Here is a 22122-nt window from a genome sequence, read left to right as displayed (position 1 = left end):
TTGTGGCTCCAAGAAAATTCTCTTTAGACTTCAGGAGTCTAAAGAGAACGTAGGCACCCAAATTTCCTGTTCCATTTGGCCATCAGCACACAGGAGTTCACTAGGTCACAGCCCTCCGCTCAACCAGAAACAATCTCTGCTTTTGCCTTTAGCACAGCAGGAAGCTCAGGCAAATCCAACCCACTGCTAGCTGCCCTCAGAGGCAGAAGGAACATCTGAAGCACTCTCTTACTTCCTCTAAATTTGCGTAGGGCACCATAAGTAACTCTGTGACACTAAACTGAGGATGAACATTTGGTGCATACGGTCCTGAGACACACATACAGCACACTGCTTTATCAGGCAAGAAATACAGGATACATACTCAGTTTCTCTAGGATCTCCTCATCTGTCATCTTGGACTTTTTTCGCTGCCGGTCTGTGTTTCTGTACAAAGTGCTTGTGTTTGAGTTTTCAGGTTGGGGAGTGCTGGCTTCTTTAGCTGGTGCTGGTGCAGCGGCAGGTTCAATTACAGAGCGCGTGTAGATCTGTGACAAGAAATTATTCTGTGTCAGAAAGGTGCTTGCAGAGATGCCCCTGAGACCATATTTAAATGCAAACCCTTAGGAAGATGCCATCTGCCACATCCAGGGCTCTTAAAATGCTCGGTTTTGCTGTCCAGTTCTCAAACCGAACACTAAAAGCCAAAAGGCCAGTTTGACACAAGTTCAGAGCCAGTTTCATTTACAATTCTCATTGATTTTTCTGAAAGATAACTGAAACAATGAACTTACCGTGTTGGAAGGACATAAAGATAGATGTGTCCAGGGCCCCACAGCCTTTTTTGTGATGCTCATGTGTTCTGATGAGTAACAAAATGACTCTTCAGTTGGTACGTGTCTGAATAGAAGCAGGGAGCATTTCCCTTTTCTGACGATAACTGCTGAACTGACTTCTCATCAGTATTGCAAGCTTCAGGGAGTGGCCATTAGGACTTGCAATCAGAGACCTACCTTCTCTTTACGAAGCACAGCTGTGTAGGATTCTTCTCACCAACCTTCAGTCTTGTAAAAGCAAAGGGTGTAGCCTAAGCTGTTCATTTAACTACTTACATAGCTTGTGGGGAGGAAGAGGTACCTCCAGGCAACAGTTTCTCCCATGGAGCCTGAAAAGCTGTGAGCTGCATTTGATGACCACTCTCTCCACTGATGACAAGACAGCCTACACAGATATTTTGGACAAAGCTGCTCACTTCTACACCGGTAGCATTGAAAGAGACAATGCTACCTCTGATCCGATACTAAGATGAATTCACAGTCCCTATTACACGGAACTCATTACTCCATGTGAAGGTTCAAACCAGGTTTTCCTAGTGTCAGCAGCTTGGGTGAAGGTTGTGGTAGGTCTCCAGCCTTCAATCTTCATACACAAATGGCAAGTGCTGTCTGATCAGAAACATACAGCTCTGAATTACACCAAATACACTGCTGACCAAAGCTGGACTTACTGATTTTGTATGTTCTGGCCGTGGTGCGATAACCGGTGGAGGTTCATTGTCATCTTCCTCTTCATCATCATCTTCATCCTCTTCTTCAGAAACAGAGGGAGCTAGTGGGGGTTCTGATGCTGTTTTTGTGCTCTGTGGACAGAGAGCAGCATGAGCTGCACTTGAGAGGTTTGTTAAAGCACACGACTTTAGTCTGCTTAGACACCAGAAACCAGCCTGGACATGCCTGTAGTCCTTTGGGCCTCAGTTCCAAGTTACACACAGCACAATACAACTTTAAAGGTTACAAATTACTGTGCTGTTGTCTTTGTCTTGGTGGTTTTCATGTTTTGCTAAGAACAACTAAATCATTCCCATGCTCAAAGTCTAATTTCACAGAACGTAATGCTTGAATCTATCATGAGAAATCCCATGCAGTTGCTGGCTAATTGCTTTGGCATTGTGTCTGCAGCAATGGTAACAGGTAATTAAGCTAACAGGTGTCTACTGGCTGGTTAATTAACACACTTCAAAGTGCAAAGCCTCCTTCAGCATCTTGCTGGGAATTTGTGTTTGGAGAGAAAGAGAGAGAGCCTGTTTGTGTCTTTACTACTTTACCCATGGGTATTGCTTGTTTCCAAAGGACTGAAATTCACTGTTCCGCAGCTCCTTCAGCCCCATCCTCCTCTTAACCTAGTCCTAAGTTAACACATTGATCGTTCTACTATTTTCCTGTTTCTGACCACAGCAATAACCCAGGGTGAATGCAGCCCTCTCAGGAGCAAGGTGCATCTCCCCCCACCAGCTACTCAGAGCAGGGGGTCGTATCACATTGTCACAATTTGCTGGTGAAACAAAGACCGAAAAGGTGCCTTGTTCAGTGTTCATCAAGTGCTTTAAAGCTGGCTACAACAGGCCACTTGGAGAGCTGAAGCAAATCAAAGGCACTCTTCTATATATGCACATCTCATTTGTGTTCTCCTTAAAATGGCATCAATTTAGTCCAGTACAAATACCGGTAAGGGACGTCCTGCAGGAGAGACCTGAGTTGGTAACATCTGAAAGCTGACATCCTGTCTCACTCTCGATATCTGCTAGAACAAAATACCACAGCATTTACCATGGGTCCACACCCACTGGAAAAAGCTATTGGGAATGCTTACTATGCTCTGGTGAACCCCAAACTTCCTTTTAAAAGTGTGTTTTATTAAAGATAATGAAAGTGGCATCAACTGAATGTCTGAAGTGTGTGAATATTCAAAGATGATTTTCTTTTTGTTATACACATATTCTCTGTTGTGCAATCACAGACCTAAAATTAAGTTGCTTCATACTTGAAAATAAAGGCTCAATCCCCATTCAGTCATTTGCTATTTAATGCACTAACATTAACATTAATAAATCTGGTCAATATTAATGTGGATGTCATGGCTACATCTCTGGGATTGCTATGGTAAGGCAGAGTTAATTAGAGTGGGTGAGGAGTTAACACTTCCTTTCAATGGTTCCAGTGAGTTCCATATCAATTACAACCTTATACATATTCAGCCGCACACTCAGCTGTACTAAGGATAAATCATAAAACTTAACAGAAATGGATTCTAAGTTGTTAAAACTAAATTAAAATGGGCTAATTAGACAGTAGTGCATATTGTTGTGAATTACATATCCCAGCATGGCTAAGAACAACAAGCAATCTTCTGTCTGCAAAACCAGACTTGCATCTGTTTAAAGGATCTTAAATAGAAAATTAGAAAACAGCCAGTGATTCCTTCTCTGCTGCTGCAGAGCACTACAATGCACTGTCTGTCATTCAGCTGGCAAGGCTGGCACTCGATCACAGAAGCAAAGCTCACAGCTTGCTCCACAGTTCTTAAATGCTATGATAGTAAGAGGTTACTTCCACACTCACCGAAGGATGGGCTTCTATGTATCCATGGGCGCTTTTATCTGCAGTGTGCAAGGGAAAATTAACCAGATGCTGTTAGAAAACTGCCTGTTGTGGGGAGTCCCACAGAACAAGTAAATTCAGACAGACAGCACTTTTTTGGACAACATCCTTCCACTAGCCACAGTTATTTCATGTAGCAAGCAAGATAACAGGACAATATACTAGGCTATTATTTTTCTATAGTTTCTGTGTCTATTTTTTGCCAGTGAATAAAACAAATAGAAACTTGGTCAAGAAAGTTCAAATCGTTCTTTAATAGCCAATGCTTCTGTTTCACCCAAGAGCTAAAGCAGCTTCTTTCCTTTTTTCGGTTAATCCATTGCACGCATTGATTCTCTTTAACTTGCTGAAAATGTTTCACCATAAAAGCTTCCCCAAAATCACCCTTAGCAGTGGCAGTTCTGTCCTGTCACAGCACAGCACCAGGTCCCAAGCTCAGGAGCATACACTGTTTTAAACGTTGCCTTTCATCGCAGAAGTAATTGCTGTTTTAGCAAACACAAGCATCAAGTTTGAGAGTCACATCTTTTAATTATGGAGTTTCTAAGAAAAAGATGCTTTCCCTCAAAATGAGAGAAATGCTGGTGAAGTTGGAGCAATCCCAGTCCGCATTTTAGAAGTTGTGCTGGTCGAACCAGCAAACTGAGGAAATTACAGACTCTGCTGCCACAGGCTGTCATGTGTATGGAACTGACCCACAGCAGGTTAAATTACAAATGCTGTCCACACCCCGTTGGACAGAGACACCCCCTTATTACCTGGAGCTGCTGATGCCAGCTTCACCAAACTAATGGTTATCTTAATGGCACTTTTGTTTAAAAATCAACTCAGTCATTAAGGAATAGCACGAGAACACGTTGACACAAAAGCCAGATAAGCTGCACCTAGTTAAATCCTCTGCTTACTTCCTTGGCATGTCAGCTGCAGGAGTGTATCTAGTAAATAAAACAATGAGCCAAATAAAGAAAACCACACACTGCAGCACAGTCTTGCTCCTTCATTTTCACAGTGCCATGCTGCAGTTTTGCACCCCCATCGTGTCTGCTGGCTTCTTTTGGATGGCGATGCCTAAATCCTGAGGATTCTGCTATGGAGACTGCTCTGGACACTGACTCTTCCTTGCGCATCCTCTATGGCAACATTGCTTTTACATCACAATAGCAGCCTTTTTAGGTTTGTTTGTGAATTACGCATAGAAACTTCTCTACAGCTATTGCACACAAATCCTTCAAAAGTCTCCTCCATAACAAAGCATCACCAAAAATCCTCATAGTTCATAACCCATCTCTCAAAGGATGCATAACTCATGAAACAAAAAACGAGCATACCCTGTGCCCCAGTGTGAACACTGTGATAGAACAAGGATGTGAGGGAACAAAAGTAAACACAGCCTTTGGCTACCAATGCTTCTGACTAAAAACGGTGACAATTGCTCCATCTAGTACCTTATTTAGTTTTGAAAACAAGCAACAAAGAAAAGTCAGTTTCAGGGACATTTAGGGGACACAAGGAGAAATATCATTAATTTCAAGAGTATTTCTAAGGCTGCTGCTTGACTACTTGAATGTGGAACTTTGGTCTGACTCATTCTGGGGCCTGACACTCCCTTCTTTGCAGTGAGATGAAGACTTACCTCCTGACGTAAAGCTCATGTATTTCTGGTTGTTAACTGTTTCTTTGGAATCATAGAACTTGAGGACATCTAGAACAGCTTGTGGGTTCTTCTTCTGCTCCAGTTTGGTTATGTTGGAGGTCTGTAGCAGCCTGGCCCACTGCTCTGGAATGCCCTGTAGGTGTCAAGTGGAAAGAATGCAAGTTTAGAGTATTTAACAGCTTCACAGATCTTCACCAAGATCCCATGCTACCTGTAAGATTACTTTGAGAAATACTGATTGACACCCTACAATTAAAATTAGGAGCCTCTACATCAGATGCAATCATTCTCTTCTCTATCAAAATACACAGCTAAAACCAGGATCCAACTTTAAAAAGAAAAGAAAGTTATGACTGTGACAGGAAAAAAAGTGCATGAAACTCATCTTTAAATCAACCCTGCTCTTCCATGGAATAATGAGTTAAGGCTTAGCTTGTTTTCCTGGTGATTCAGTGCAGACATAACAAGGCTATTCTATGTTTGTGGACAACACAGTGTATTTTAGGAGCTTTACACTGGATTTTTAATGCTTAATAACGCAAACACATTTTGCTGAGATGTTCACTGCTGTCTGATTAAAAGGTTAACCCCATCCTTATCCAATTCATTTTCAGCATACCAGGGAACACTGTGGGGTTAAGAATCTGCATTTAGATCCTCAAAACTGTGACCCTGAGTGGTAGCATTGCCGCTGAGGGTGTCTCTTTATCGAGCTCCTGTAGCTCAGTCGGTTCTTTAATGTAAATATACAGAATCCAGGGACTTGGAGAACAGGCTGAGAGTGCCAAAGCCTTGGAGGAGTTCTCAGACATCTGATGAGTGAGGGTGGCATTTGAAAATTGATCCAATCACTGAAAGCTGCAGCTCTGCACTGGAAATGTATTGATGGAAAATTGCTTTAAATATCCAGTATAATTTCCTAAATTTGAAAGCCTGTAATATTCCCCCATTACTGCACAGCCAACATCTACCAGCACTCTGTAGGACTTACTGAATGAGAAACTACACCTGAAGCATAATTTAAATTTAGCCTTAGCGCCACCCCAATCTGGGAAACACTTTAAAGTGGCTTCTCCCTAAGAAGTTCTCCACAAAACAATGTGTGACATGGGCCTCCAAAGTTTAGGATTAATGACAAAAAGTGGGATAAGCCAAGCAACAAATCTACTGCACACACATCAACCTGCTGCTGCAGTGCTATGACATCTCAAAGAAGCATTTTGATGCAAGATTCTTTTGGGCCTGTGACGCACCTCTGGGAGCTTCCCTGTGCACATCTGTGAGCCATAGAGATCTGGCTGTAATGGACGTAAATAAAGAAAGAAAAGAAAGTTAAAACAGAATGTGGGACAACTGAGAAGGTGGTAGGAGGAAACCAATGGGCCAAAATGGGGAAGTCCCATCTAAAATGGGAGTTACGAGGGAGGTAACAAATGGATTAGGTGGTGGACAGGCTACAGGAAGGCAGGCTTAGGGAAACAGAAAAATCACAACTGTTCCAAAGTTTGGAAGCATCTTTCCCCCTCCTCTTTTTTTAAAACCAGTTTTTCTCTCCCTCATAAAAATGCCTTACTGAGGATTAAAGGCAAGTGACTGGAAAAATTACCTGTGATCCCTTCAGTTAAAAAACCAAAAACAACAGAGACAGATCTGGGCTTTTGCTGTTTGCCTCATTTGAAAGCCAGGTGGGCATTTTTTAATGGCTTTACACAAGTGTTTCCAGTGGCTCTCCAGCCCCAAGATCACAACGGGCCAGCGTACCAGCCAACAAAGTGCAGTGGAAAAAACAGCTGATCAAACTCAGACTTCACACTGGGAGACTGGGTACGGTCATAACACAAATAAGCTGTGTGTGTCAGACTGACAATCAGGACAATTCTACAGGAATGACTGGTTAGGTTAATAACCTGTAACCTCCTTAGATCCACAGCCACAACTTTTTCTCCCACTTGCTAATGTCATAATCTTGAAATCTGAGACGTTTGCTGGGTGACCACGTCTTGTTCTAGATTGGGGATCAGGAAACTGTTTCAAAAATGCAGGCCTTACAAAACGCGCTCCCCAATACACTCCTTCCTCCAGTCAGAAAATGCAACTGCTCCTTCAAAATAAACCAACATAAAGCTCTAGCAGCATGCTCCCACCCAACAGCTTCCAACCAACTTCATTTTGAGCTTTAAAAACTCTCATTTTAAGTAAATGTGGTTGCCCCAAGCACAGTGAAATGTAGATATAACACGCATTCATGAGCAACACCACAGCTTGGTGCTCAAGCCTGAAAGCTGAAACTCAGGAGTCCATGCAACTTTGACTTGGGATGCAATTAAGAGCAATCAGATAATGGGGGGGGGGTTGACTGTCAGGTGTCAGAAATGGCATTGCACATAACCAGTGGAGCAGACACTATTGGCATGACAACTATAACGATTCAAAACAAACCCCCCATGTATTTGCACATTTACTGGACATTCCCATGTCACTTCCAAACTTCTGAAGGAGACAGACAGTGTGATCGCTAGACAGTGGGAATATTTGTACATGATATGGCTAGTGGCAGTCCCTGGAGCAGGACGTACTTACCACGTAACTACCCAGCTGATACACGGGTTGTATCCAGGTTGGGACAAATCAAACATGCCTAGAATAATGTGCAACGTAACACCTGCATCTGGGGTTACTTGGGAGCTGATAGGAACTTTAGGAACAAGTATTACTGCGGAAGTATTGTGTAACTGTAAAACAGCAGCCACCTAATGCCTGCTGTTCTGAAAGGGAAAACGATTTTAAAACGAAGTGGTGCTACAGCAGTAAAGCTGGACATGTTTAGCCTTGTACAATCACTCTGTTCTATAAAAGGCCAAGAGCTGTGCAGGTGGCATCTGACACCAAAAAACAGATTAAAAACAATAACCAAAAACCTCTGATGCTCCTGTTTTGACACACTGGATGATAATCAAAACATTCAACCTGATGTCTGAAGTACTGATAGAGTGCTTGTGCTGAGAACTCAAGTGTATTAACCTCAGCATCCCTCCTTTTTGATGCAGCTGGCAGGGACCTGAAACTAACTGGGATCCTCACCACCAGTCTGTCTACAAGAGAACGTTTGTGACCCATCACACTTTCACAGAGCCACAAGGAAAAAGCCTGAAGCACAGGGTAGAAATAAAGGCAGAAGGCTGAAAGAAGAATAAATATAGAATAAAAACAGCTGAACATTCAGTGGGGAGAGCAGTGAAGTGGGGAAGAAAGCAAAGAAAGAAAATAGAAGATAAAGAGGAACATGGGATGCAAATACAAGAGGGAGAAAACAAAAGCAGAAAGTAACATAGTATGATTCCAAGATAAAGAGAATGGCACTGAAGATTAACCTGAACAAAGTGCCTACATGGGAGAGACCGAGAGGAAAAATAAGAGGAAAACCAGGAGAGACAGCAGGGAAAACACAATTTTAAAAGCTTTACGCTAAGATTCTGATCAAAAATGACCACATCTGGGCTTTTTAAATAAGCATTTAATCAAGGCCTAGGCTTTGGCACAGACCAAATTCTGAAGTAAGATTTTTTTAAGTGACATTTATTTTATAAAGGCTAGTGAACTGTCTGCATACTTTAAACGTAGCTGTATCTCCTCATTACTAAGGACAATTCAATTTCACTCCTTTGAAGACATGCTGTCATTAGATGTGTCTTTTCTTCTACTGTTACTGTTATTATTACTATTGCTGCTGTAGCACACACACAGTTTCTGAAATGTCTGTGAGACCCAAAAGTAGCAATCGAAGTGAAAACTGATGAAGCCACATTAGGACTCAGATTCTGAAAACGAGCCACCTTTTTTCCAGGCAAATGATTTATCCCATCCTGTTTGGTGTATGCAGCCTGTCAGCACTAGCACACTGTACAATCCGACACATGGTGCTAACACAGTCTGACCACTTAGCTCACAGGGTACTGCTGATGGTACAGAGAGTTGCTAATGCTTCCTCTCCCCTCCACAGCTCAACCAAGTGTAGGCTTTCTGCCACCTTAGCTTTAATGATTAATGGCTTCAGCACTTAACTAGCAAGTCTGAAAAGAAAACGCTTTGAAGCCCCCTGCACACCTCAAGGAGCTCTTATCAGACTCATTTTTCCCAACACTTCATTGTGACACAGGTAAAAAAAGCTGACTGCTGTTTTATTAATACATAAAGGCTAGAAACGTGCCTGATCACCTAGCCTATGGACATACTTTGAAAGATATTGAATTAAAATGAATGGACATCCACAGTGCTGCTGCTGTCTGGTGTCTCCAAGGGCTGTCTGCAGAGCAGCTGGACTTTGCACTTTGGGACTGATTTGTCTACAGCCAGACACAACCATACACATGTGCGTGGGTTTCTTTATGCTTTCCCAAAGACACTGAATAACCAACCCCTGTAGCAGCTTGTGGGACTGATAAAAGCACACACCTACGTTCTTCCTAGTTTTCATTTGCCACAGACGCTCTGCTGACAATCCTTGGAGGAAAAAAAAACCCTAATGCAGCCTGAATCAGAAGTAACCCACTCCAGATCTTAAGCCCAACAAATAAAAGTCTCATTCTTCACAGCCTGGCTGCTGTTATCTGATGTTTCTGGCAACAGGAGGTTATTTTACCACCAAGAAACTAGAAGCTCTGGTAAGCACGCGATGCAGCGTGGTTACTTACTGTGAATTCTCCAGTGACGGCATCAAATCCCACATGAATGGTATGTTCAAAGTCTGAAGGAAGAGAGATCTCAGGACGTTCTTTCTCTTTCTTCTTGTTGGCTAGAGGCAAAACGTTAACACGCACTTATTTTCTGTGCAGCTTTGCATTCAAACATTTTCACTAGCAAGTGCGCTCAGAACAGTACTTTAAACGTGGAAACCAAATCAATTAACATCCATCTGACTTGGCAAATAGACCCAAGCTAATACACACCAGCCTACCTGTCAACCCCTGCCTGGGAAAGTCTAGGTGGTGTTACTTCATTTTGGTTTTCTTCCAACCAGTATCACTGCTGCCAAAGCAAGCTGTTCATGAAGTAGTCATCTTAGGCTATTTCTAACCAGTATGATTTCGGTTATCAGTCCTGCCCTTCATCAAGTTTTTCTATCTAGCAACTAAGTCCTGTTTGACTTTGCTCTGTGGGTTCCTGCAGAAGCAAAGCACCCAGCACACACATGTGCATACCTGTTTGCATGCGTGTCTCTTCTCCAACGTACTTTGAGCCTGTTTTCAAGCTCAGCCAAGTCAGAGAGGAGAAGTTTTGTAAGATAAGGAGGTTCCTACAAGCCCTGTGAAAACAGGCAGCTGAGGAGAAGGCTCCTCTCAGATTAAAAGGCTCAAGCAGCAGCTCTGTATTAGAAACCACAGAATCTGCACAGCAACAAGATCCCATAAATGCCATTGGAAAAGCTTCATTTGAGCTCTTAATTAGCTAAGACGTATAGCCATAAAAGCCAGGCTTTATTAGTCTCCAGGAATTCCTTGTTTTTAAATCATTCTACCAGTATTCACAGAGTGTGAAGTATCTTATTGAAGGAGACAGACCTGAAAGTCAGTCAATCTGCATACATTTCTCATCTCCCTTCTATTTTGACATCTTCTGAAAGTAACATCCCTGGTGGTCAGCCATCTCCTGTGCTTTAATACTACAGACACATTTCACTTCAGCCCAGTTTTATTGATTCTCATAACAAACAAGTGGAATAAAGACTGAGAGAAGCTGCCTTCACTCTGATGCATCAAGAATCCATGTTTAATAGAGATTTCTCTGAAAAATGGTGACAACAATGCCAGTTCTGGACCACTCCCAGACATCCAGATAAACACAGAGTACACCCATCTTCAACCAAATATCCTGCTGGCAGGCACCTGAAATATTTGGCTTCCCTGGAAAACCAGTGTGCTCCAGGACTATTACATGGTTGAACAATAGAGTACAGAGCTACCTGCAGGATCCTCTCTAGTGGCAATGGTGTATCTGTAATAGCCAAGAAGGGAACTGCCTTCCCATTAAATACATCTGTCATTGAAATTGTGGGAAAATTACATGCTAAGGATTGGAACAGGGCAAATATCACAGTGCCCACAGACACACAAGAGGTTTATACTGTGCCTACCACAAGGGGACTCTATATCAGGATCTCTATAGGCCAGTGTATCACCATTAATGATAATATGAAAAGTGAATACACATGCCATAGCTACACATCAGCAGGAGAGAAAGGAGCAGTTGTTCAGGTCCTGTCTTTGCCTGACGTATTCCCTTAGCACAGGGCCAGTTCTCATGTGCATGTTATGCACATCAAAACCAGCTGGACGAAGACAATTTTGTCTTACTCTACCTTATAGCTTCCTTCAGCTGGAAGATGCTCTGCTCTTCATAACTGTAGTCTAGAGTAGTTTGGATGTTTCTAATCCTTTCTCTGCACTGTTCCATTTATCCTCATTAAAAAATTAACTGTCACCCTTTGTCTGCACTGCACACCCCTATACAATGCTCACTGATGAATTATTTTCATTTAGCATTCAGTAAATACTGCAGCAATATATCAAATACAAATGCAAAGGCTCTTCCCCTTCTTTTATCTCTTAAGATGATGTTGTGTAATTTTCAGGATAGATATTACCAGTTAACAAGATGTCATCTCCGTTCAGCATATGTAACTTTCTCTTGCAGATAATAGAACCGGCTTCTCCTACCTCATCATTTACAAGCAAACGCAGTGAAAATTAGATTTAAAGGATCATCAAATTCAGTTCAAAGCAAAAGTCAAATCTAGAAGCAAAATAAGGCACTCCATCAAATGCAGTACTTGCTCATTCCAGGCCTCTGCTGCTGGGGACAAGCGTTCGAGCTCATTCCCCAAGACTTGGCTCATCTGCTTCATGAACCTCTGCCTACCAGACTGTGGATGTAACACACCTATGGTCCAAACGCTGAAAAGCTATAAATGAAATACACAATTGAACATCTTGAAACACCCTCATCCCTCCCCAGTCTAAAAGCCCTGACACTTCTGTCTGTGCCCTGCAACTCATATTGCTTCTGTTTTACATAAGCTGGCAAAATTATATGAGAAGGCATGACTTCCTTGTAGCAAAGACTGACTGCATTCAGGGGTATTTCATTTTCTTATACATGTCCCTCACAATACACTCCTCCTGCCATGGTGGTTTCTTCACGTTCCGTTTACTAGTGGTGCACTGTCACCATGAAGTTGTGATGCTGCAAAGCACTGCACTTGACGACAGCAGCTGTATCAATCCCCTTCTGCTTTATAAGCAGGACTCTCAAAAACGTGCCACTGAGCTTGTGGAGCACACAGAGATCAGGTTTGTTTGACCCACAAACCAACCCCAACATGAAACCACCTCAAGCAGCTTGGCCAGCCAAGCTACATGTTCTCTATTATTTCAGCAACAAAATGAAGCTATAAATCTTAGCTTACTTTCCTTCACATCACATTTTAAATCATGGTACGTGTATGTTTTCGACGACTGCTCTGTCTGGTAGTTCAACTCATTTTTAATGTCACTGATCATTTCCAGGAGGGATTGCTTCTGGAGCTGCCCATTTCTGCATGTATTCACACAGCACCTCCTACTGAAGAAAGGTTCCCTCAGAGAGGGATAATACCATCCTGCTGGCAGTCAGGGCAAGAAGTGACCCAAGTCCTTGCAGGAATGAAGCCAGGAGAGATTTTCATTTTGGCCTTTAAAAAGAATCAACCCAAAGTTACTTTTGTTCGCAAAAGGGGACATTTCAGGAAGCACTCTGCAGAGTGAACCGGCCAGGTCTGCCTGAGGAACGGGCCCATGCAGGCACAGCCTTCACATGACAGGCTCATGGGAAGGCTCATGAATCCTTGTTGACTCTTCCTGATCACATTCTTGTCCTTTGTTTGTGTTGAAATGATTTCCAGGAGGATTTGCTCAGCTAGCTTCCCAGGGACAAGGCGAGGCTGACTGACCCATAGTTCCCCAGATCCTCCTGCTTAAAGGCAGAAGTGACATTTGCTTTTTTAAGAGTCATTAGGACCATCCCCAGCCACCATAACCTTTCAAAGGTAATCAGAAGTGGCCTTACCCTGACATCAGCCAGCTCCTCAGCACTTGTGGGTACAGCCCAGCAGGTCCCATGGCATTACAAAGATCCCTTCCCTTAATTCTGTAAACACACTAACTCAAAACACACTCCTTTCTGCAAATGCATGTTAAAGAATAAAACTGAAATACTGCTTCCTGCATGGTCAAAAGACTCTTTCGCTATAACCACACCTAGCAGGTTTTAAACCAAGCCATTCAGTGTGCACTATCACTGCAAAAGCAACAAGAGTCTTGCTCTTGCTCCTAGAATGTAAGTGCATTAAAAACCAAACCCAAACCATCAGGCATATTGCCTCTCACTTTTGCAAATCTATTTTCAAAAGTACACAACTTTATCTCTGCTCTTACTGCAGACGCAAAGCCAAAGGAAAGGATTCCCCAGCTTCACTATGAAGTTACTTTTAAAGACAAGCTGCACAACATGTGCAGGTTTTACTGGATTTCAAAGACAGGAAAGTAAATAACCAAACACCTCCTTCTCTTTAGAAACATGCTCCCAGAGTAATGGCAACAGAAAGCTTTGGAAGGACTTTACCATCTCCTGCAACCCAAACCAAAAAGAAAACAGTGGCAGAAATAAAACACAGCAACCAAGAACCAACAGAGGCAAAGAGAGACGGAGCCACCCATTGGCACTGCTGATACTTTACTTTTATCCCCTCCTCCTGGGAAGATGGAGCGAAGCCTGGCTTTCTTGTTCTTCTCCTCAGGGGCCATGGGGAGCGGTTTTGAGCTGTGGTTTAGTGCTGAAGAATCGCGGTTGTTGCTGTTCATCCTCAACGGTGGGGCTGGAGGTTTCTCTTCAATATCCAGACTATCGGACATCTTCAGCAGCCCTCACAGCCTCCTGCAAAGGCAGAACAGAAAGCAAGCCTGTCAAGTGAGGATGCCAAGGCTCATGTCCTGGGGAGGAAAGAGGGCAAGAAAAGCCTTCTGGTGGAATAAGGAAGTCTCTCTATTGAAGGCTTGCTCTGAATAAGGTTACTGCTGGTTGCTATAAATAAATGCAGTGGCCAATTCCTAAAAATCACAGTCTTACCATTAAAATAAAGGCTTTTACACCCCTGTTAATGGCTTTTCAAATTTTTGTTTACAACCTTTTTCCTGTAGTTAACAACCCAAACTGTCCTCTGAAACCGGCAACATTTAAAGGATTGACTGAAACTACTTGTTATGACAATGAACCACTTTCATGATGTAAGAAACAAGGCACACGTTGGGGGGCTATGCACAGCAAGCATTAAGGTCTCTATTCCCTCCCTGCTGCGTTTGCGGGAGAGTTTAGTCCTAAGACTGTGGGGCTTCAAAAGGAATGATCTTCCCAAAGGAAATTCATTCAGAAGTATCGATTAAAAACTTTCTTGCACATAAACATGAACAAAGAACAGGGGTACTCATTGAGGGAAAATAATACCCAGAAATCGTCACAAAACTTTAGTAATCTGGGAATACACAGGACAGGTGAGACTTGCCCAATTCCTGATTTTCCCAATGTATCTTAAATCCTAACATTCAAGTCTGGATTAAGCAGCTGGTTTAGCAAACAAGCAACGCTTGGTAAACCCAACTGATTTAAAACCTGAAAATAGAGTATGATTGCAGACAGATCAGATGTGATGTGGGCTACACACCGCGTGTTTTTAAAGGTTACAATTCTACAGGCACCTTGTTTCCAACCCCCTAAAATCAATGCGGCTCCTGTTATGGAAGGCACGTGCAGAGCACTGTGCATGTGTTATGGATCCCTCCCTGTGCTGATGCAGAGATAACACAAGTTATCGCAGTCATTGGCTACTCTCTTATATTTAAAGTGAAGCAAACAATGTTTTTCAGCTGTGGAAGGTGCAGGTTTATTGCAGAAGTATCAGCCAAACACAGTGACCGTCACTTGCACAGAGGTCCCGAAGCTCAAATGGAACAGCAGCGCTGCTCCCTTTGGTCAGGTAAAGCTGCTATGGTTTGAGGGGTTTCAGGGTTCTCTGGTTGCTTTTCTCACAAAAAAAAAACCCAAATCCTGAGCTAACATTTTCAACAAGTGCACTTATTGTGATATAGCTGGAATTCTGCTGGCATTTCCATATTAGTAGTGGATAATCAAATTCACACTGCCTTAACTGACAATACCTTCCATATAAAAACCAAACGATCAACTGAAACACTCAGAGATGCCAGCTCTAGACTGGTTTTCAAGACAAGGGCATTTTGGTACTTGTTACCATTTTCAAATTACCACATATAAAACGATCACTTTTTTAGTCATTGATCTACATTTTTAATTTCACCTGTATGAGATCCCAAAATGCCAGATCTGAAATTCAAAGCATCTGCCTAGTGAAAATAATAATAAATGAAACACACCATCACATCTCTGTTTTGCTCCAGTCCCTGGCTCCACAAAGCGGTGTTCCTGAACATCTGGATCCCCAAGGGATCCCAGGGACCTGTCCTAGAGTCACACAGTTGAAAACTAGCAACTGCTGGTCCCAGCCCTCTCCCTAGTACCTACAGCAGGGTTCTCCAACACAGCCGCACTGTCCAGGTGGAGAGCTACCAGGAGACCTGCTTTGGAGATGAAGGAACACAGCCCACCCTCCTATGGAAGCACATATGTAGGCAATAACCAAGGAATAGCTGTAATTGTGCCCTCAGTACAACCTTCAAGCACAGAGTAGCCTATTTACCTAGAGAACTCAATGCTTTTGTAGGTTTAGTCAAGCAGTTAACATTACTGATCTGTGTGATCTCTATCCTGAAATGCAGAAGGTTTGCCAGTAATGAGGAATAAAAAAAACCAAGGAGGAAAAAGAAGACCCAGTGATGAAAATGACTGTAAGGTAATAGGGAGAACTGCACATGCTGCATGTGTTACACTGGTGAAGGGAAAGCACATGGTGCCCAGGTATTTCTGCACAGGGATGCATGAGGGAGTTCCCAGCTTATGAAGCCCAATAGAGACATCCAGACACAGCTCCTGGCCCCTCCAGCAACTCTCACAGACAGCTTATGGCCACAGAGGCTTTTATCTGCTCTTTAACCCACCTACAAACACTTCTCCAGTGCCAAAGAGCCTTCACTGCCCGAGATTATCAGCATGAGGCTGACCACAGAAGCACTAGGGCACGTTCTCAGCTTGCTACCAAAGCCAGGCGGTCACTCTGTGAGTCCATTACAGGCACAGTTTCAGCTGTCCCTCAGAATGGGACAACTGTATCTGTCACTGCATCTATTTGTAAACAATGCCACTTTGCTGAAATAGGTCCTCCCATGGGATTTCATTCCACAAAGAATACTATTAACGGTTTCTGGCCCAATTTGCCTATGATGTAATTATTTCCAAGATTTTGAAAGGAACACTGTATTTTGTTCAGAGCTGATTCAGGCTCAGTTTCAAGAACCATACAAAGCTCTTTTATTCACTTCTAAACCAGAGGAAAGAAGAAAAAAAAGGAGGGGGGAAGATAGTCTAAAAGGTTTAACGGTTGATATTAACTTTCTAAAGCTGGTCTGAATGCAAACCACAAGGCAATACACACCAAGAGCCTTACAATTTGTGGTTTTCCTGATCAGAGCCCATCTGCTCTTCCATTCATTCTAATTTTCAGAATTGCCATGCACTGCATTGCAACAAAAGAACATTCACTATCCCATCAGACTTCAGGTTTTAAGTGTTTCGCACTGCTTCACTCCAACCTCAACTTGGAGAAAACCTGATAGGTCAAGAAGAATCTGCTCAGAAACTTGTCAGGTTTTCAGGTTTACACTGCAGAGAAGTGTCAAGAGCATGACAGCCCAAGTTAAACTCTATCTCAGGACCAGGCTTTCCCACCATAGTAAGTCATTGGTTCTGCTACTCTTGCTCTGTATAGGATGACCCCATCCAAGAGCACCTCCTGCCTGTCTATTGGAAATGATTATGCCATATCTGGACATTAGGAAGCATTTCTTTACTGAGAAGGAGGTCAAACACTGAAACAGGCTTCCTAGAGAGGTGGACGATGCCCCAAGCTTGTCACAGTTTAAGAGGCATTTGGACAATGCCCTTATTACCATGCTTTAACTTCTGGTCAGCCCTGAAGCGGTCACAGTTGGACTGCATGACTGGTGTGGGTCCCTTCCAACTGAAATATTCTATTCTAACAGATAATTATTTTGATTTCTTACAGATGTGAGGTTCACTGAGAACTTCATTCTTTGGACATCACCTTTCCAAACAAAATGCTTTCACTGCTCTCACCAAGCCAGCAAACACGCAACAAGCACTCCTAGGAAACTCTCTGCAAAACAGTGCATCGAGCCCCTAAAATGGGGTTTGTGCCCTTTTTTCCATGCCCAGGAATAGTAACTACTGCCTCATTAAGGACCCTTAAGTGTTGCAACAGCACCAATTCTTGTCTTCCAGAAATAATCTCTGCTACCTCATCCCCTTCATATACCTCATGCTCATACAGACACAGGTCTCTCCACTCTAAACACACCCTGGTTTCATGAGTTTTGGCTACACCTCCTGGCAGGTCCCTGTAACTCACTGTCTCAATTCAACATGCGAAGCGCTGATGACTGCATTCTCCAGAATGGTCACAAAACGTCCATTCTTGGTGCAAGATGAATTCCCAAGTCTCTCAACTTCATGCTGAGTTCCTATGCAGTACTTCAGGAAACACATAATCCACTAAAGACCTCTCAAAGAAGCTGCTGAAAGCAAACCCCCAACAAGACAAAAAAACCTCCCAATTCCCAAATCCTAGGAGAACAAGGCTGAAGTAGCACACATCAATGTCCAAACATCACAAAATCCAGAGGCCTGACAGAAACATAGGAAGCAGTTCCAGGGCCTCTGAGCTAATACTCCACAGCCTTCCCAAGCTCAGGGAGGCAGCATGGCACTGGTTCACTTTCCTGTCACATTTTCCAGGCTTTTCCTGCAGCTCTGTGCTCAAGGGAGTAACCTTCAAGCAAAGCAGAACTGAGATTGCAGAGTAATTCTGCAGCAGGGATGAGATCCTGGCAAACCCTGCACACAGGAACACTTTGAGACACTGTGCCCCGCTGCTAGTGCTGCTGCAGCACAGCTACCAGAGCACCTCACTGCACCAGAGCTGAAAGAGCTGCTTTGGAAGAGGCCTACCTGTGCTCACCAAAACAATGGAGTGCACAACACGGCGCGTTTTCTTCATCTCAGTCCTCACAGACCCCATCAGTACAACCAAGGCAGTGCTGGTAAAAAGAAATTCATAGATTTGCGTGTGTGCAAAGAGATACCCAATAACCACTTACTTCCAGAGAGAATTTCTCTCAGTGCCCACTGGCTTTATGGAAGCATTTAAAGAAAGAGCAGATTGTTGTACCCAAACACAAGAGCACATTCGGGTCTGTAAGCTAAGGCTTCACAGCCAGGTGGCAAAAGCTGAAATTAAATCCTCAAACAGGTCAGTTGTTTCTACACAGCTCTCACAGGGTTATAGAAGATGATCCAATGTCACTTCCTCCCCCCCTCCTCCACTCATCAGCTTTGTCAGTGTTTGTCTTTACACTTCACTTTAAATATACGGCATTCAGCTTCTCCATGACTCAATTCCCCCTTTGCAAAAGCCTGCCTTACAATATTTTTGCATCTAGTTCTTGCCAAGCTGGGGAGAGCAGATGAAGGAAGGTATCTGAAGCATCCAAATGTCTTTAAAACAGCACACACACAAAATTCCTTCAATTCAGTTCAAGTTCAGAGCAGAATCTCACGCTGGGCCTTCATCCCAGTAAGCTCTTCACCCCGTGTATCTGGGGAATATTGTTTGTAGATCCATTTTGAATGGCTTTCTTAGGTTACTCATGTTATTTCAAAGTCTGCAGCATTCAGACATGACTGGTTCCAATTAAACCTCACAAGCAGTATCCTGTTCGCAGAGACACTGGTGTTCATTTTCAAAGCCTCAGAGATACAATTGCAGCTTGTGATGCAGCAAAACTGCCTCTCAGATCCCTCGACTGGAAGGAGCCATGCCAATTCCCGGGCAGGAGCGTTGCAAAGGTAATTTGAAGATGCAATGCTCGCTCTTTGTTTATAAATATGCTTCCTGTGAAAAGCTATTTTATTACTTTGTTATTTGGTCCAATTCTGCTCCCAGAGATACTCAGCCATTTCCCAGTAATCAATGGTGACGTGAGAAGGATTCTCTCTGGATATTGAGTATTGAGACACTCTGTTAAGTACTATCTGAAGGTATTTATGGAGTACTTCCCAGCCCAGCTGCAGAAGAACTGTATCTGCTTTTCCACATCTGCATGTTTACTTGCAGTTTTCTCAGAGCTCATTTGAAAGAGCAGCTGGTGACTTGTACAGCGTGGATGCACTCACAGGTTCGCTCCTCGGAAGATGTTCACTGTCTTCTCAGCAAAGCTACTTTAAGTTAAAATAAAACACTGCTGCCTTTTTGGTGGAAAAGGGCCCTATTCCCCATCAGCAGAAGCAGACACAGCTCTGCCTGAGCATCCAGGATCTGTAATGCCCCCAGGGCACCCCTGGATGCCTGCAGCCTGGGAGCTGGGTGCCAAGGCTTGCTCTGCAGGGTGGATGCAGGCAGGGTGCCCCGTGCCTGTGGGAGCAAAGACAAGACATGGGCCTTCCCCACAGGCACCCGTGGCTAAACAATCAAAACAACCCTTGCACCCCATCTTTGTACAACCCTCGAAAAGGGCAGTGTTCACAAACTAGAGAAGGAATCGCAACCCTGGGAGCCATAACAGTGATGCTTCATTTTCGTGCTGCCTTTCACACAACTGTCTCACACAGCACAATACAAACATTTGCCAATTAAGCCTCCCCATTGCCCTCACAGGCAGGTAAACACACTCTGAGCTGCACACATTATTCAAACCGAGTAATTTCTTTGATGAATGTACTCTCTGTTTGCAAACACCCTGTAAGCAGCTTATGATTTCCTCCAATATACTCATTTATTCAGAAGTTAACCTCCAAAACTTGCTACAAGTAACTTCTGGCCTCTGAACTGCCTGTTCATAAGCAGCTCCCTGTGCAAAGGAGATATTCTGAAAGCAAGCTGTATCCAAGCAGAACTACCCAGGTCACAACGACTTGCAACTGTTTGTTTTCTGAGCTGGGATAAACAGGTTTCTGTTAGGAACTGCAGCGCTAAGAGGTTTATCAAGTGCCCTACTAACACTGGTTTAAAAATCACTCTTGACAGTGCGCTTGAAGCGACAGTGTCACAAAATCAGCACAGAATGAACGGGAATGCAGTAGCTACGAATTTATTGGTTTCTTTTTAGATTATTATGTCCCTTGTCTGGACCTCAAGAGTCACCCAGTTAAACTGCCAAGAGCTGGGAATGGACTGAAGCAGTGGAGCTTGTCATAACTGACCGCAGTAACCTGCAAATGTATGGTTTTTCCCTTGCTTTACCTTTGACAGCATTTCCAGCAAATACCTTCAAGGATCCCTCCACTTCAAACATTCAGCCTACCTCCGTAACTACAGTTCTTTCTACAACTCTTTGCCTGTAAGCTGCCAATGCCACCACAAGCAACACGCTATGAAACGCATGACTACCACCTCCCAACAGCCTTCAACCCACCCTCTCCAAGCGCCTCTTCCCACATGGTGGAATCTGCAGAGTCCCGATACGCAGTACCTGCTCCCTCTACAAAACCCTCGTGGCTCCTCACACAGTTTCACTTTTCCAAGTGCAACAAGTATTGGCACTTGCCCAGGTTCTAACAGAGCATCCCACCTCCCACTTTCGCTCTTAGGACAAAGCCATGGCTCTTCAGGCTGTGGTCCCAAAAAGCAAAACATGGGATTATTTTTGCATCACTAAAGCCAGTGATGTTTAAAGTTAGGGGTATATTTAAGGGCTGTGCTTAACCAGTACATAATGTATGAGGTAATAAGACAATTGAGGCTTCAGTGTAGCTGTGAGACACTGTAAATGAACAACTTGGAAGTCTCTCTCCACCCCTGAGTACCAGCCCAATGGATGTTCTTTGTGGGTGTTTTTTAATCACATCAGAACAAAAGCAATGTGCTCAAACCCTGCTCAGGCTGGGGTGCTGGCTGCTTGCTAAACCCTTTGAGCTCTGGGGTGGTTACATGGCCCAAGAAGGGAAGAAGTGTGTGTACAAAGGGTGTAGGGCAGCAAAATTGATTTCCACATGCAACCTTGTCCAGGCATTCAGTAATGAAGCCTCGTAACAGCACAGCAGGGAAAGGAAGTTCATGCCTATGGGTTGCACTAAGTGAGCACCTCTCAGCATCAGAAGATGGTTTGCAAAGTGATTGCAAACCCACCTAATGCACACAGTCACATAATGGAAACAAGCAAATGAAATGTGGAAAGAGGGAGTACAGCTATAATGCATATCATGGAATCCCAGACTGATTTGGGCTAGAAGGGACCTCAAAGCTCATCCAGCTCCAACCCCTGCCACGGGCAGGGACACCTTCCACTACAGCAGGTCTCTCCAAGCCCCTGTGTCCAACCTGGCCTTGAACACTGCCAGGGATGGGGCAGCCACAGCTTCTCTGGGCACCCTGTGCCAGCGCCTCAGCACCCTCACAGGGAAGAGCTTCTGCCTAAATTCTAATCTGAACTTCCCCTCTTCCAGCTTAAAGCAATGCCCCCTTGTCCCACCCCTTGTGAAAAGTCCCCCTCCAGGTTTCTTGCAGGCACCTTTAGGTTTTGGGAATGTTCAAAGCTTGGCTGCCAGGAAAGCCCCTGTTGTAACCCTTTGCCAGGCAGCCTCTTGGTCATTATTGGTTTTAAAACACTGAGGGCACATGGATTTCAAATCATCAAGAAACACGCTTTCAGGTAACTATTTCTGACAGGAGAAGTTAACTTACTTTTCACATGACATCATTCATATGAGAACGGTACGGTCACCTTGATGAGGCCAAAAAGCTCGCTGGGTCTCTGGGAC

The 22122-nt window shown here is 43.7% G+C and overlaps 1 protein-coding gene across 6 annotated transcripts in view; it reads right to left on the bottom strand.

The window, feature by feature from the left end:
- PAK3 (p21 (RAC1) activated kinase 3) overlaps positions 1-22122 on the bottom strand; it is a 247338-nt gene that overhangs the window by 22956 nt on the left and 202260 nt on the right. For all 6 annotated transcript variants that reach the window (XM_080624605.1, XM_080624607.1, XM_080624610.1 and 3 more), the window contains 6 exons: positions 13841-14037; positions 9762-9862; positions 5050-5203; positions 3378-3415; positions 1487-1618; positions 365-527 (listed from right to left, as the gene is read on the bottom strand). In XM_080624605.1, coding sequence (XP_080480731.1) covers positions 365-527; positions 1487-1618; positions 3378-3415; positions 5050-5203; positions 9762-9862; positions 13841-14015 — 763 coding nt within the window. In that variant the 5' untranslated portion in view covers positions 14016-14037. The remainder of the gene's footprint in view (positions 1-364; positions 528-1486; positions 1619-3377; positions 3416-5049; positions 5204-9761; positions 9863-13840; positions 14038-22122) is intronic.

The sequence above is a fragment of the Psittacula echo genome, assembly GCF_963264785.1.
Source record: "Psittacula echo genome assembly, chromosome: 8".
NCBI classification, from domain to species: domain Eukaryota; kingdom Metazoa; phylum Chordata; class Aves; order Psittaciformes; family Psittacidae; genus Psittacula; species Psittacula echo.
This window is presented reverse-complemented; position numbering and strand designations above follow the sequence as displayed.